The sequence below is a fragment of the Accipiter gentilis genome, chromosome 3 (genome assembly GCF_929443795.1).
Source record: "Accipiter gentilis chromosome 3, bAccGen1.1, whole genome shotgun sequence".
In the NCBI taxonomy this organism is placed as follows: domain Eukaryota; kingdom Metazoa; phylum Chordata; class Aves; order Accipitriformes; family Accipitridae; genus Astur; species Astur gentilis.
The window spans coordinates 35,771,373-35,787,924 of NC_064882.1; the positions used below are offsets into that span (position 1 = coordinate 35,771,373).

At 36.5% G+C, this 16,552-nt stretch overlaps 1 protein-coding gene across 2 annotated transcripts in view; it reads left to right on the top strand.

The window, feature by feature from the left end:
• The window catches only part of KIAA0232 (KIAA0232 ortholog), a 71,680-nt gene that overhangs the window by 30,488 nt on the left and 24,640 nt on the right, over positions 1 to 16,552 (top strand). For both annotated transcript variants that reach the window (XM_049793534.1, XM_049793543.1), the window contains exon 3: positions 5,413 to 5,550. In XM_049793534.1, the coding sequence (XP_049649491.1) occupies positions 5,413 to 5,550 (138 nt within the window). The remainder of the gene's footprint in view (positions 1 to 5,412; positions 5,551 to 16,552) is intronic.

A 16,552-nucleotide genomic window follows, 5' to 3' on the forward strand; every position in this document is an offset into this window, starting at 1 on the left:
ATATAGTCTTTGTTTTCATTTATTTACTACAAACCTTGATAGCTGTCACTGACTTAAGTTGTACTGATGATAGACTTTAGTAGGGAAATTTTGTGGACTGCATATTGATATTCAGGAAATATTTTGGGTGTGTTTGTGGAGAGGAGAATGTGAATGCCTTTGGAGAATGCTGCTGGCTTGAGTTGAGACTGTTCTGTCTCATAGACAGAGTAAAGGTCTGCAAATTCTGTAGTTCCATCAAAACATTTTGGGGTTTGTGGCATCTTGTACAATCCATGACCACAGTATAGCATTTGGTTTGGGTGATCTGTCTTTTCCTGGTTTTGAGCTTCTTTATAAGGAACGATGGCATATGCATTCACTGTTCAGTCTGTCCATATAAGCATTCGTTCTATTTTTCCCTTTGGCCTGTCCAGTAATTTGATGATCTATTTTAATTGCATTTGGGCATCTTTTAAAAAAGTTTTGTCAGAAAGGTTTCTCACACAGCTTAGTAGAGGAGTCTGCATACTAATGCCCCATTTTGGAACAAGCAGACAAAACTTAATCGTTAGGTACTATGCTGGACAGAACTGGGCAGACATTCAGTAGACATACAACTCCAAACTGTTCATGGCAAAAATACAGATCAACTGTTCTACTGAGTCTTTGGCAAATGTTTGGCCCTTTTAAAAAAACTGTGGGTAATTTTTTTTCCCTTCCTTGGAGATATATCTTAATCTGTTAACTGAGAATTACAAGAAGGAAAGATTGTTCATGTTAGTCTTGCAGGACTCTGCTTGCATGCCGTAACAATTTTGGGAATTCTTTTTCACATTAGATGATCTTGTCTGGATGTTTAGGTTACTTATTTTGATGGTATTCTTTGAGTTGGATCCTTAAAGGGAGAGACTCTGCGTGTGTGATTATTTTGTATTTGAGAAATTATGATGTTGAATGCTGCTTACTTTTTTTTTGTATGAACTTGTTGAAGCAGCAAGTTTTGTCTCACCAGCAATAACTTCTATGAGAGCAAGAAACACCAAGTTGGTAATATGCTTGATTTGCAACTGGTTTGTGCTGAAATTAAAACACTCAAAAAAGAGGAGTTCTTCAAAATTCACTGATTCAGATTTTTTTTTAACTCAGTATTTTATTCTCTCCTCTAAGAGAATGAAAATTCTTGCCCTAAAGTCTCTTGTATATAATTTTAAATAGAAATGTTGACCACATAGATAATTAAGGCTGTTCAATACATTATCTGAAAACTTAATATATGCTATATTTGTTCATCATCTTAGTGTGTATCTAATTAAATCTGTAGTGCATTTACACAGGGAGAATCTTAGGGAATCAGTTTCCCTGAACTTACTTGAAGAAAAAAAGTCTGATTTTTTTAAAAACATGGATTTCCCTATTTGGGGAGTTTGTTGATCTGATTTCTTTCCTGTGTATTCTGCTGATAAGGCAAAATTTAAGCCTGTTTACTTACCTGAAAAGAAACTGGGACCTTGAGTCATCTAGTTTTTCTGCATCAGTGAACTTGACTCTAGATTTTATGTAATACGGGTAGTTCCTGGCAGATCCTTGAAGTATGTTTTAACACTGATTTTTTGTTTATGTAGACTATGAACTTCAGAACAATTTTCAATCTTATCACAAGGTGTCGTGTCTGTTCTCTTACTGATAATAGATATTTCTCTATTATCTTTCTCACAAATGTAAGAATCACTACCAGACTTGCTTTTCTTTTGCTTCTCCAATTTCTTGGTAGTGTGGAAGGAAGCAGTGGAATTCCTGCTTTTGCATAGTTGAGCAGGAGAAACAATTAAGAAATCTTTTTCTAGAATTTGCACGTGTACATTAATTCAGGATTGAATTAAGCACCGCAAATACTGGATTTCTTGAGGCAGCATTAGCATAAAGAATACAGATACTTCAAAATTTCTTTAGCCACATTTATGGTTCTTAAGTTATTCTTGTCATGAAACTTTGCACTTTCACTGTCTTTACAATTAAAAATCTCTAATACGAGATTATATAGTTGTGTAGTAGATAGGTACAGTAGGACTCTGAAGAATATATGTTTAAATAACAGTTTAGGTATTCAAACTTGAATTTTTCCAATATCCAGATGGCCCTGGTTTACTGTTGATATTTAATATTGGGTGGTTGTCCCTTAAAAATTTAAGTAGTGGTAGTCTGTTTTAAGTATTAGAATCTTGTAAGCCAAATTTCAGTTTTTCTTCTGTGTGTATGCATGCTTTTTAAATCTCTAAGTTTGGGGTGGCATTGCTGTTAGGAAATATTCAGCGACCACTGAATAGAATTGTGAAAATTCTAAGCTTATGGTAGAGCTCTTGCATTAAAACAAGCATTATAATAGAATCTCTAGTTCTGTTAGGAAACCAAGGTAAACAAAGGCATCTTAGTAGCGGAAGAGATCAGAAGTCCTTAGTGATTCTTTCCATGTGAAGTAGCTAGTTTATTTGCCTTCATGCACACAGAATGTTTTCTTGAACGTCTTTCTTTCCTGTTTGTCATGGGCTTAATATTTTCCAGTCTAAGAAGTAAACCTACTGATGGGCTTCTGACCACTGGAGACAAAGGGGAAAAAAAAAAAGCGGGGAAAAAAGCAAGAGATTAATTTAAACCATTTGAAACTACTGGATTGTCTTTTTTTAAAAATCAGTTTAGTCATCATAAAAGCAGAATTCCACTTGGTTTCTGTGTAACACTTCAAGTTCTACAAACTCACTCTCTAGGGTATGTGATATTGTCTTCTTTCTTAGCCATTCCACTGTAATGCTTTTTTCTTTTTTTTTTTTTTTTTTTTTTAATCGATATAGAGTCATTCTGATAGATTATAACACAAGAATTATATGTAAGGATTTTTTTTTCTTCACTGTTCTATAGTACTTTATGGCTGTGGTGTTTGATTTGTATGCAGAAAGTGCAAGGTCCTCAATAAATTTAGACTATTATCAAATTCATATATAGTCCTGATAAATATTGAAGTTTACATGAAGATTTTAAACTTCAAAATTTTATGTGGCATAGCTGTAATCCATGGTGTTTGCTAATCTTTAAAAATCTGAGGCTAAAAAACTAGCAAGTTTGTCCAGGGAAAAAAAGTTCAAAAACACAGGTTCAGGCTTTTTCCTATAAAACCTAAAATGGTGGCATGAAGCACTGGCAGCCAGGTGTGACTGAAAACTATATGTTCAGAAACAAATTTTCTGTGTATTGTATAAAGAGCTAGAAAGGATGAGAGGATTCTACTGGAGCTCTGTCCTCAACTGCTGCATCCTACAAGATGAGCCGTGTTGTTTGCAGAGTGCATGAACAATGTGTTTACTCTGGAAGGAGGGATGAGACTGTGATACACGCAGCTCTGTGGTGGGGGCCTGAAGGAGAATTCCACTTGGCCTCCCTTACCCCATTTAAAAATGGGTATTTGTTGCAAGGATTAAATTTTTGAAAATTGAGAAGTGTCAAAGTATGTGGAAGAGTGTCAGATACCTCTCAAATTATGTATGTGGAGAACTGAATGAAATGCTTTATAAATTTCTGTAAGCATGAAGGTTCTTACTGCTCTGCTGACAGACTGCTAGCATATACAGCTAGTAAAGCTAATCTTGCGGAGGTTAGCTTTAATGTACTAGTACAAAGCAAAGCTTTGTTGGTGTAGGTAAAACAAAATACTTCAATATATAGTGTTTTGGCAATGTTTTCCTAGTGTAGATGTTGCCTTAATCAGCCTTCCATCTAAAAGCAGAATAAATTAAGTTAACCCAGTGCACATTTGCTTGGTGTGCCTGGATTTTCACTGTGAGTAATGTGTTGCAAGTGGGTATGTATTTTTTCATTTGTAATTGTGCCCATGTGGATAAGCAGGACAGGCTTTGGAAGCTGGTAGATGCAGGTGGGTCTCATCAGTTTGTATACTTTCACATGAATATTGGGAAGAATTTTGAGTGCTCCACAGCCTCATTGTATATAAAAAAATATATAAACTACAATTTTGGAAAATACTTATAAATTTATTTTTAAAAAATGGAGTATACATGTGCACATTCTGTTGAACCTATTTTCTGAGATTTTGCTTTTTTCTTTTTTTTTTTCCTATTGCATATTTCTCTTACTCCTTCTAAGAACAGTAGCCTGTTCAAATTTCTTGTTTTAAATGAATCACTGGCATCTTGCACAAGTATAAGGAAAAAAAGAGTGGTAGCTTTTTCTTCTTTCAGAACTAAAGCCATTTCTCCAGTTTTTGGAGATCAAATAAGACTTTAAGAAATAAATTCAACAAATTGTTCTACTCTTTCCTGAAGGACTCGGTCATGTAAAATCACGAACAGCAGCCATTTCAATGGCTGCTTCTGAAGGTGATTGGTCTCTCTCCACCCCCTTTTTTCCCCACCTTATTCTTTGCACAGAGACAACTAGTTTCACTGACAACTTGATTTTACTTCATTTTGAAGCCATGGGGAATTGGGAGTTGTTTTAAATGAGGGTAGGCCTTAGCCGGGACTTCATTAGCAGTAATAACAGATATGCTGAAAAGGTTGAAACAGGTATGTTGAAAAGCATCAGGTGTTTGTGGATCTCTCCAAAGAAGATGATTTAGACCAGCTTACATTAAAAGATGTTAAAGATTATTTTCCTGGTAGCCAGAATATTTCTTTGATGAGATTAATATGGGAAATTCTGTATATATGTGAACAGACAGTGAAGAATATGCAAGTCTGATAATAAATCTTGTAAATTCTGAAAAGCAATATAAAATGGATACTACATATCTTCAGATGATTACATATAATACAGTAGCATTCTTTGATTTTATTGTTCTTAATTAAATGTTCTCACATGTATGGGAAACCCCCCATCCCATGTCTAATTTTCTTCTGAAATTAGTTCAGGTTCATTTTAAGATAGGCACTGCTATCTCTAGTCTTAATGATGTTCGTTGTGAGACTGAGTTGAAGGCTTTGGGATCTAACATTGCATTTTCTTCTTTTGGCTTGTTTAACTTTCTCTTAAGTTTGATCCTAACTCTGAACTACTTGCTTTTCATCATTATTTCAAAGATCAGTGAAACTCTCTTAACATATTTTGTGTAAATTACAGTAATACATTCAACCATAAGTTGGCCATAAAATGATCTTTATGTATATGCTTTGCAATTGGAACATATTGCCATGAAGTGTGAGTAGCCTCCATGTCCTGTGAAAAATAATGTGTGTTTTTCTGAATAGTAAGTGCAAGTTCTCTGTAATCAAACTTATCTTTAATTTGGCAAAAAAGTAGTTTTTAGTAGATAGGATGAGGTTGGTTTAATTTTGAACAGTATGTTATTTGTAGTCCTGTTCTGCTGTAGTACTGAGATATTCATGTCTTTTAAATAATGTAATTTCTTTATTTTGATTTTAGGAGAATGACATCTTCCTGGGCTGGGAAAAGGGAGCTTACAAGAAATGGGGAAAGAGTAAGAAAAAGTGCTCTGATCTAACACTAGAGGAAATGAAAAAACAGGCTGCTGTCCAGTGTCTTCGCTCTGCTTCTGATGAAGTAAGTTTGGACTATTTAATGGATTCTTAAGACTTTATGCCCTTCTTTGTGTTAGATATATTTAGTTTGTGATGCTCATCTTTTAATTTGTGGCTTCTCAAAATGCAAGTTCGATGAGAGTTCTCGGAGAGTTCTTCATTTTTCTTTAGGAAATTATGAAACCTGTGTATGGCAGCAGGATTTCACAAAAGATTCTGTAGTGTCATGCTTTCCTTTCTGTAAGCCTTCACCTATTCTTGTCAGGGACAGTTGCAATGCACCAGCTTGTGTTGAAATTACCACAAAGCTTTGCATAAAGGTATTTCTTAAAATTCTAAACTTACTTTGTGTTGTGTGTGAGCAGCAAAGAATGGAATAATGGGGCAGAAAGCTATTTTTTTTTTGTGCATGTTGTATGTGTAATCCAGAATTGCTAAATAAACTGCAATGTATAGTAGCAAATGTTAACTTTCCAGATTACATCATTGAGTGGAAGTGGAGTTGAAGTGCACTGACTGGAGAAGGTGAGGAGAGGTGAAGGCAGCAGGTTGAATGAAGATACCAGAGGCAGCAGATACCATGTAGCTCAATGGAAAAGTGGAGAAAGGGAGAGACCATCGAAAGAAATGTTTAAAAAGCAAAAATAATCTGTAGCACAGGTCAATGAAAGCTCTCCAGGGAGATTTTTCAGACAGGAGAAATGACAAAGTCTATCTTTTAGTTTACAGAACTACAAATACTCTGACCTGTAAGAAGAAACTCTACCCCACCTATGCAGCCTGGTTGCATTACTGCTCCATACAGCTACCTGGTCACAGTTTGTGCTTGCGCAAGCATTTGTGTGGTTGTGTGGAGAACTGGATTGGGAAAGTGAATCAGTTTCTGGAGATTAACCTGGTTTGGGTGGAGGAAATGTTAACCCAGAGAGGTTTCCTGGTCAGATTTGTAGCACAGTTACTTGTGCCAGCAAGAGTGGGGAAGGTATGTGGCCAAGAACAATGAAGGAAGCGGGGTTGATTTGTGTGGTTATTCCCACCACCACCACCACCTTCAGCAGCATTGCCATCATATACTGGCTTACTGTTTGTGAAGCTACTTGAGCATTTGTTCAGTTACTAAAGTGCTAATTGACTAATTGGGTGATTTTTGAACTCCCATTTTCCCATTACTTATTTTAATGAAGTGATGCAAAATATAATTTTGTTGGTAATTTGCTCTGCCCCCACAGTTACAGAATATTGAGGTCAGCACTCTGACTACCATAAAAGTTAATTTAAAATATAAAGCAAGTAAGAAGAAATAATTGCAAGAAGTAATGTCTGTCTTGAGGATATGACTATCTTTGTATACACATGAACAACAAGAAGTAGTAGTCTCATACAGAGACCACAGAAATACTGATGATTGATTTTTTAGCTTTAGAAATTACTCTCTTGATGCATCTTCACAAAGCTGAAAATCAAGGAGCATCACTTAGAGCTAAATTTATATTATATAGAGAAATCTTGTTGAAAAGAAAAAGGAAGGAGGTAAATTTATTAATAATCTCTGGTCTGCCTCCGCTTGAAAGTTCATATAATCTAAAACAGAATAAGGGAAGAAACCCTTCAACTAGAGTTTTGAAAGAATAAAAAGATGTGTGATCTGAAAGATTGAACAAGTAACTTCCTCCTTTGACTCCTGCCACCTAGTCAGATTTTAATTGTTCAACATTAACCTATAATCTACAACCTGTAGACTTCTGTTATTTCAGGGCTGTTTTGACTTCTGTTGCATGCTCAAACAATTAAGCTTGCACATTTGTTGTCTTAAGGAAATCATAGGTCATAATCTTTTTAAATGTATTTTCAAACACAGGGTGGAACTTTAAACCTTAAAAAAAAAAAAAAGTTGTTACTTAAAGCTGTTTTGTAGGTGGTTTTTCATGTGTATTGCATAAGAGAGAAATACAGATTACTTGTTTTACTTTATTTTTTTTATGCTGAAGTTGGGAGGAAGGGTGGTCCTGCTTTGATGCTAGTGATATTTTAAAGTAACTTGTATCTTTTCTTTCTGCTTTTCAAACACATTTCCTATGTTGGCTGGTTTCTGTACTTATGTTTGTATGCTAATCTGATGGGAATAATCATTAGTTTTTGGACTGTGAAACATAATGTTAAAATACTACTTCTGCTGACGCATTCAAGCTGCTCCATGGAATCTTCATGATTTCATCTCCACAAAGATAAAAATACTCTGTAAACTGTAGCCAAAATTGATGATTAGTGGTGTATGTGAGGACCATTTATAAAAACTATTGAGATAGAAATAAATACTTTGTTTCTAATACCACTTGAATTTTTTAAAATTGTTTTCTGAATCATCTGAAAATGTTTACCTGTGGAGTGTTTTTTGGTTTTTTTTGTCAAATAGGTAGATGTGTTCATTAGGAACTTCATAAATATGTCAATTAGTAGCTTTGTTCTCGCAGTTTTTTCGTCTTGCAAGGGGTCTGGCAATAGTCCACATGGGCAGTTCTGGAGCTTGCTTATAGTTTTGCTATCCTTCTGCGATCCTTTTTTCAAAGTAGGTGGTTACAGAAATACCAATATCCTCACATGGTTATGGAACACTTTCTTTTCCAGCCTAACCTCTTCTTTCAACCTTAGCACTGGAGCAAAGCAAGGGTTGAGGTAGCTCCATTATTGGGAGTAATCAAAAGAAGTCTTAGTGTATTTAAACTTAAGTGTATTTAAATAAAATTGTTTTGAAGTGAAATGGTTAGAATGTTAACCCTGTGTATGTCTGTAGAGAGAATATATACACACACGTGTGCACACTCACACAGGCAAAAAAAAAGGCAAAATAGGGATACAATTAAATGAAAACATCAGGACTCTGCAGCCTGATCTATTTTAGGGGGGAAAACATGCAGAGGATGAAAAGGTATTGAGGGTTAATAATAACTTTTCTAACTCTCATAGGAAATGACAGAGATCCAGGTACCATAATTTTGGTGTTTATATTTAATTACTTAAACCAGTAATGTGTTGAGAAATTGCAGACAGTCTGCCTCCTCCCTCCTACCAGTAATCAAAGGCCCTAAGACTGGTTGATCATTTCAAAAAGATACTTGATGGGGAGAGGAAGTCATAAAATAGATGAGATGAAAATTGGCTTGATAACAGTAAACACTGTTTTGTCAGTCCTTCATTTAATGGTTGAAATAAATATTTTGAAATCTTGTTTCTTGTGGATTTTCAATTACATAGTATTCATTCTTAGGGAGTACTTTATTTGGTAGCTTAGTTTTGTTTGAATTCAGTTTTTTATCTCTTATTAAAAAGAGTAGTGCTGTAAAACACTAGTCTGACAGAAATCCAAGATTCTAGTTATAATTTTGTGGTACAGAAAACAAACATTTGACTTCAAAAAGCCTACAGTTTGGTGTTTATTTCTGAAACATTTCCTGAGTTATGGAGTATGACAAGTCAGAGAAGCTGCAGTCTTTTGACCACTCTGCATCACTGTGTCTTGCAGTGGTAAAGCATGTTGTGGACTAAGTGCTTTTCTGAGAGGAGGCCCGATTTTGACACAAACTATCTGGGTATATGTAAGAATGCAAATTGTTAATGTATGTATGTATGTTCTGAGGACAGTATTTTTTTGTGTGACAAGCATTTTGGTGTCTCAAATTGTCTATATTCATATGAATCTTTGGCTGCAGATGCTCTTGGTGCAGTCAGAAGCAGAGAAAATCTAAGTATATTGCAACTTGCCAGAAAATGAAGACAGAATGATGGTGAGAAGAACTTTTAAGACAAGTACTTTAATGTAGCAATCAGTTGCTATTCTTACTGCAGTTCTAAAGTTTATTTTTTCCAAAATACTTGGAGTATAAATAGCAGTTCAAAGACATGCTGAAGAATTGTTCAAATTTTAAAAAGCTTGTTAATATTGATCTGAGGTGTGTTGACCCTGGCTGGATGCCAGGTGCCCACCAAAGCCACTCTATCACTCCTCCCTCCTCAGCTGGACAGGGGAGAGAAAATAGAATGAAAAGCTCATGGGTTGAGATGAGGACAGGGAGAGATCATTCACCAACTACTGTAATGGGCAAAACAGACTCGACTTGGGGAAGACTAATTTAATTTGTTACCAATCAAATCAGAGTAGGGTAATGAGAAATAAAACCGGATCTTAAAACACTTTTCCCCCACACCTCCCTTCTTCCCAGGCACAGCTTCCCTCCCAATTTTCTCTACCTTTTTCCCCCAGCGGCACAGGGGTACAGGGAATGGGGGTTGGGGTCGGTTCATCACACATTGTCTCTGCTGCTCCTTCCTCCTCAGGGGGAGGACTCCTCACTCTTCCCCTGCTCCAGCGTGGGCTTCTCTCTCCATGGGGCCACAGGTCCTCTCAGGAGCCTGCTCCAGCGTGGGCTTCCCACAGGGTCACAGCCTCTTTCGGGCATCCCCCTGCTCCGGCGTGGGGTCCTCTCTCCCTGGGCTGCAGGGGGACAGCCTGCCTCACCATGGTCTTCCCCACGGGCTGCAGGGGAATCTCTGCTCCGGCGCCTGGAGCATCTCCGCCCCTCCTTCTGCACTGACCTGGGGGTCTGCGGGGTTGGTTCCCTCACATGTTCCCACTCCTCTCTTGGTTGCAGTTTCTGTGCCCCAGCAACTTTTTGTTCTGTTCTTACATCTGTTATCCCAGAGGCACTACCACTGTCGCTGATGGGCTTGGCCTTGGCCAGCAGCGGGTCCATCTTGGAGCCAGGTGGCATTGGCTCTGTCAGACACAGGGGAAGCTTCCAGCAGCTTCTCACAGAAGCCACCTCTGTAGCCCCCACCCTGCTCAGCTACCAAAACCTTCCCACACAAACCCAATACTTCCCGACCTTGAGTAGAGATTTTATCTTAATTCTTATCCTGCTGAATTGTAGAAGAAATTTTTAAATATTGTTTTGTAATTAACTGGCAAAGTAAGGGTATCCCTTCTAATGAAATGTTGGGTTAAAAAAAAAACCAAACAACTGTTTAGGACTGGGGAGTATTTATGTAAAGTCCTTTGGGGAAAATAAGAAATTTTATCCTGAAATTACTGCCTCAGATTTTAAGTAAAAACAGCTGTTTCTGTCAGCATTAAATGACTTCTTTGGTTAGGTTTGTTGTGGTGGTGGTTTTTTTAATTCTTGTGTGGTACACCTAAAATTGAGAAGGTCAATTTGTTTATGTTTAGTTTCCAAGAGGCTTTTTTCTTTTTCTTTTCTTTCTTTTTTAAGCCTCCTAATTCTGAAAGTCTGTAAACTATTTTGGATGTGAATAATGAAACTTGCCAGTAACAGGACAAAATATCTTTGAGACTCAAAAGGTTATTAAAAATTAAGAGTTTAGAAATTCACCTGTGTTGTATTTTTGCAAGGTGGATACTGTCTGAGCAAGATGGGAATTAGAGGTTACTTGTTGAGACTGATATGTGTAAGACTTTTCAGTAGATATATTTCCTAGTAATAATATTGAAATTACTCATGTTGCCTGTCCACTGGTCAAATCCAAGTGTAATTACCTTTTAACTGACTAGTTTTCTGCTAAAAGTTGTGTTGCTCAATAGAGTAAGCAGGTTTTCAGCTGTGTTATTGCAGTTCCTATATAATATAGTTCATTCACTGAACCCTTGCAGTATTACATGTGAAATTCCACCCCAAGATGGTGCTAGAATTTCAGTTAAAGCAATCGCTGTCTTTATTCTGCTGAACTGTATGAGGACATTTTAAGAATGAGCAAAGGAGACTACTTCACATATATCTTGCTTTCTGCACTGATGAAGCCAGATCTCCCAGACTCTTTCCTTCTCTGCCTGTAGATGGCCACTTCACCTAAGCTGTTCCACAGCACATACTGAGACACTCTGCTGGTGTCTAATGCGGCTGATCTTGCAAGGCATGTCCTAATGCGGTTGAGACAATGTGCTCCATTTCTGAACTAACCAGGCTCTCAAAATCTGCTAACTGCCACATGAAACAGTATACAACATGTTAAAGTAAGAATTAGTCTTGGTTGATAGATTCCGTAATGGATTTTGAAAGAGCACTGCTCTAATATATTTGACAAAAGAAAAGAATGCCTTCCATCCCACTGTTCTAGGAAGTTACTGCTTGGGGGTAACGCTGAGACATAGCTGGTGAAACTTCGTAACAGTAATTTCTTTGAAATGTAGTCAGGTGTGGACATGCTGTTACTTGGAGCATTGGCTTTGCTCGCTTTGAATTATGAGAGGGGAATACAACCCTTCTGATAGCTGTGTTACGTGGGAGCAGTTAGAGAGGAACAAGTGTGGCTCTAGTGAACAGTGTTGTTAAAAAAATTTGAAAAGATAATCTTATTCTCAAATGTACCTTGCTTTCAGCACAATTTTGAGAGGTGTCTAAAATAAGATTCTGTTGGAATTTTTTTAGAATTTGTCATCTTTCTTACTCTCAGTGCAGAACTGTCAAACTTTCCATGCAGTTACTACAGTTCTACACATAAACCTTATTTGAAGAAATAAGTTCCTAGTCGGGCCAAAGTAATCAATTGGTTATGATTCCATGTCTGAGCATGTTTTTATTAATAGGTCACTCTGGCCAACTATTGTAGTCTCCAAAGATTATGGTATCTGTGTGCCAGTTAGACCAAGGCACTATTGCATGATCTGTCTGGCACTTCGCAATAGTGATGTGCAAGGACTGAGGTAAAAGGACTTGTGGAGCCTGTAGCACAGGTACTATGTTTCTTTTCTTCTTATGTAGGGTGCCAGATTAACTAGATTATTTAAAATTAATTTTAATCACTGATTTATTTCTGTTGTTCTCTGCTTCTCTGATGTAAGCCAATATTAATTAGGTAATACACTCTGACCCCTGTGCTGGGGTGCCAGGGAATCAGGTAGTAAACATTAGGTGGTTTGTTAAGTGTTTTGACTTACACATCTTCATATAACTAGAATTGACATGAACAAGAGATGTGTAAGGGAAGTGCCTGATATTCTTTTCAATTATTTTTAAAAATAAGTGAAAAACATTAGTCAAAAAGCCCTGTAAGGAGAGTAACGAAGTGCTAGGATGAACACTGTCAATGTAAAGGACAGCACAAGAATGAAGCAAGTTGTGTAAAAGCCATCTTAATGAATCAGAAGGATGAAATGCTGAAGTTGCTGTTGAAAAGTTTGAATTTATTAAAGCAAAAAAATAAAGATCAGGTTCCAAGACAACTATAATGCTTCTTGAAGCGTGTATCCTGACTAGTTCAGTAGTAAGCATTTCTGTATGTCTGAGGATGATTGTTCAGAATTTTTTTCCAAGAATGCCAAAACACTTCACAAAACCAGTGAATGTTGTCTTTCTTCTGGGTTGTATCCAGTTGGAGTTCTGGAAGGGGATATACTAGCTGTTTCTAGAACACACAGCATTATTTAGGAAAGGATTTTAAATTTTTTCAGGAGCTAAGAAGAATTTTAAACGAGATTTATGTTTTGAAAAATAACCAAGCTAGGACCGATGTCACTTAGCTGCTTCTGTAAGAAGGCACCATAGGGTTTTATTGTTTCCAGCCAGTCATTGTTTTTCTATGATAATTTAATTTGTATTGGTTTAAGATAATTTGTATTGGCTCTGTTTTATCAAATCCAGTGGCTTCAAAAGTTTTACTTCTTTCTCCATTCATTTACTAAGCAAGCTATGTGGTGTTGAATTTGGCAGACTATATTAGCCTGTGTTTTATAACTTCAGATACCATATAGAAAATTGAAGTGAATTGTCTTGCCAAGGTAACCATCACAGAATAAAATAATTACAATAAACCAGTTCCTTTGTCCATATGACTTTGGCATTTAAATAGATATTTATAGTACTGCATATGTGATTTGTCACACGTGAAGCTGAAGCTGCTACCCTGAGTATAATAATAACTTTAATGGAAGTTGACAGAAGTTTTAATTATTCCAATTTTTGTATTGAGTTTTCTTGATATAGAAAAAGTATATATCGAACTAGAAAAGTTCTTTGTGGGAGCTTAGCCTACACAGAAGTTGCTTTGTAGGATTTTTGGGGGCATTTGTTTCTCAGTTTACATCAAGCCAGCAGAAGTAAATTAAAGCTTCTCTTGTATTTCTTGTATTTAAGTATCTCCCATAGTTTAGATCATTTTGTCTTGGAGACTGAAAGTAGGTGTTTGGTATGACTGAAAGTTATTTCACCTACTGTGTACTCCCAATGATAATGGGAGCAAAATGGGGCAAGGCAATTTTCTCGCCAGCAGCTTCTCTGATAAGTCTGGGACAGAAAGAAAGTTTGCATATGCACTTTCTGGAAGGGGATATACTAGCTTTTTCCAGAAAGAAAGTATGCATATGTCTTGGAGGGAGAAGGCGGGACAGTCGTTCAGATACACAAGCATGGCCATGAAGATGCCTGAGAAGTTGGTTATAGAGCTCTCCTGGATAATGCCTTGTGTTTCATTGCAGAACAGTGTTATTAGATGATAATTTTCCTTAATATAGAACAATCATTTTCACCAAAGATGTTAATTGGGGTCCATTATGAATTCTTACCATAGGTACAAACAAACTTCAATGAATATGGTAGAGTACCTACTGAGGAAATTTCAAGTGTCCTTTCTGCATTTCACTTGATGCAGAAAATAACTTTTGCATAATTGTTGGGAACAAACTTCAAAAGTTTCTCCCGTTTCATTGATAATATAGATAAGAACATTTCAGCATCCGCAAGCTGAAGTACTGTGACTAAGTGCAGTCTCACAGCAGCACTGCTTGCAAGGATAGTAAGTCTTTTCTGGCTTTGAAGTCAGCATGTTTGTTTATGAGCAATGAATAATAATCAGGAAGAAGAGTTTCTAGAGAGGAATTATCCTTTCTTGGGATAACTTTTATCTCAATGTAGCCCGCTATGGGAGGGAGCTACAAGAATTAAGTTTTAAATAACGGAAGTCAGATTAGCTGCTCTAGTAACCTACATTTAGGGATAGCGTGTTCATTTTAAGTTAATTTGAGCTGGTAGTTGACCTCTTTAATGTAGAATTGGTAAATAACATGTACTATTATCTCTCTGTCTTGGAATGTGTGATGTGAAGTGGTGAACTACAGCTCTGAAACCTGAGCCTGATCTTAGTTATGTGATTTACCTTTCCTAATGCTGTTTTAATACAGAAGACAGGACTAAGAGAGTTGCAAGAATGTATTTTTATCTCCTTGTTGGATAGCTATTGCTCTTGTATTGCTTGAGATTGCTTGGGGGTGTGTGATGTTAAGTCAGTTTATCTGCTTGGAAATCAATATTCTAAGGTCATGCATCTATTGAAGATTACTTAGATCAAGTATTCATGAGCCCCAAATGAGAAGTTAATAAATAGAATTTGTTTTTCTGACTGGTCCAGTGTCTGTGTTTTAAATCATTATGTAGTCAAATGAAAATATAAAGATTTAATTGTGTTTTCACTACTGTAGGATCAAAAAAGTGTTGTACAAATACATACTCTTAAATGTTTCTTAGTGTCATCCACCTTACTATGCTGGAGGAAAATCCCATAATGCAAACTGGAACCTTGTTTTATTCCTTTTAACTCTACCTGGATTTCACACCCCAGGGAGGCTGCTGTTTTGGTGGGTTGATTTATTCATTCATTTATTTATGTAGTGGCGATCTTGGAGTTAGGGATTTTTTAAAATTTATTTTATTTTTAGTGCTTTTTTAGTTTTTCTGTCTCTTGAGCACCTCTTTTGAGAGTACTTGTAATCAGATGACTTATACTGTATCACAATGTTAGAAAATAAAAACCTAGACTTTTATCTAGCTCTCATCATCCTACAAAATATAGAAATAGATGTGTGGTTGCAATGAATCACATTTTGTGCCTTATTCAGTTCACGTGGCTTAACAGCTGATTCATATAGAACAGCTACCTAATCCTGCTCTTGGTGACAGGCTACATGCCAAGAAAACAGTCCTGGTACACTAAGAGTACCATCTCTGTCTGGAGAGTCCTGTGACCTGTTAAAAGAATGATTCAAAACTATGAATATTTTCATTTACTTTAATTTCTAGATTGTTTGAGGTTGTATTCTGTGAAAGGAGCATCTTTATTCTGCTCTAGCTGATCCTGTTTCAGCAGGGGTTTGGACTAGATGATCTGCAGAGGTCCTTTCCAACCTAAACAATTCTGTATGTGTGGGAAAGTGAAATGAGGATTTCTTTTAAAAGTGTAAGCTAGAAAGCTCTTAAAAAACTAAAAGCAAATGAGTGATAATTTTAATTGTTAAAGTAAAATGCAGTGTAATGCTTCTGTCATTTCAAAAAGCTTAAAGAGGAACAAGGAACTTCTTCATACCTTACAGGCCTGAAGTAACAAACCATATTTAGTAAATATTTACACTACACAGTTCAAAGCTTCTGGAGGAAGCTATTAACTTATGTTAGGTTAGAAGCAAAAAAAACCATCCCCCCCAAAATGACCCTTCCCTTTTGAGTTGTATCATCTGATGGAATTTTTCAGTTTCTGTATATATATTTGTGGTACATCAGATGTGGAAAGCTCATGCTGAGTATTGGCTATGAGAACTTGTTTTCCTTTTTTTTGTCCAGAATTTTTGGCTATTGCATATGTACAGATCTGCAGAACAAAGTATACATTTGCATGGCATTTTTTGTATGGAAGTATGAGAGCCATAGCCAGACATCATTACTGGGTGACAACAAGGGGTGAAAGCTCAGTGAAAATGAAAAAAAATTGCTGACCAGTGCTAGTCTCAGTTCCACAGAATAACTATGTGAAATAATAGTGGTGCATGAACATTTGTGATCAAATTCAGGAAAAACTTGCTCAGTCTCCTGGATGGTGACTGTGCAGTGCTTGTTTGCAACATTCACAAGTAATCTACTAGCAGAGATGAATGTCGACAAGAATTAAAGTGATTCGTCAAGAATCTGAGAGGAGTTAATGTTTCACAGCTTCTTACTAAAAACTCTCAGAACATAGAAGTCAGTGCCCAC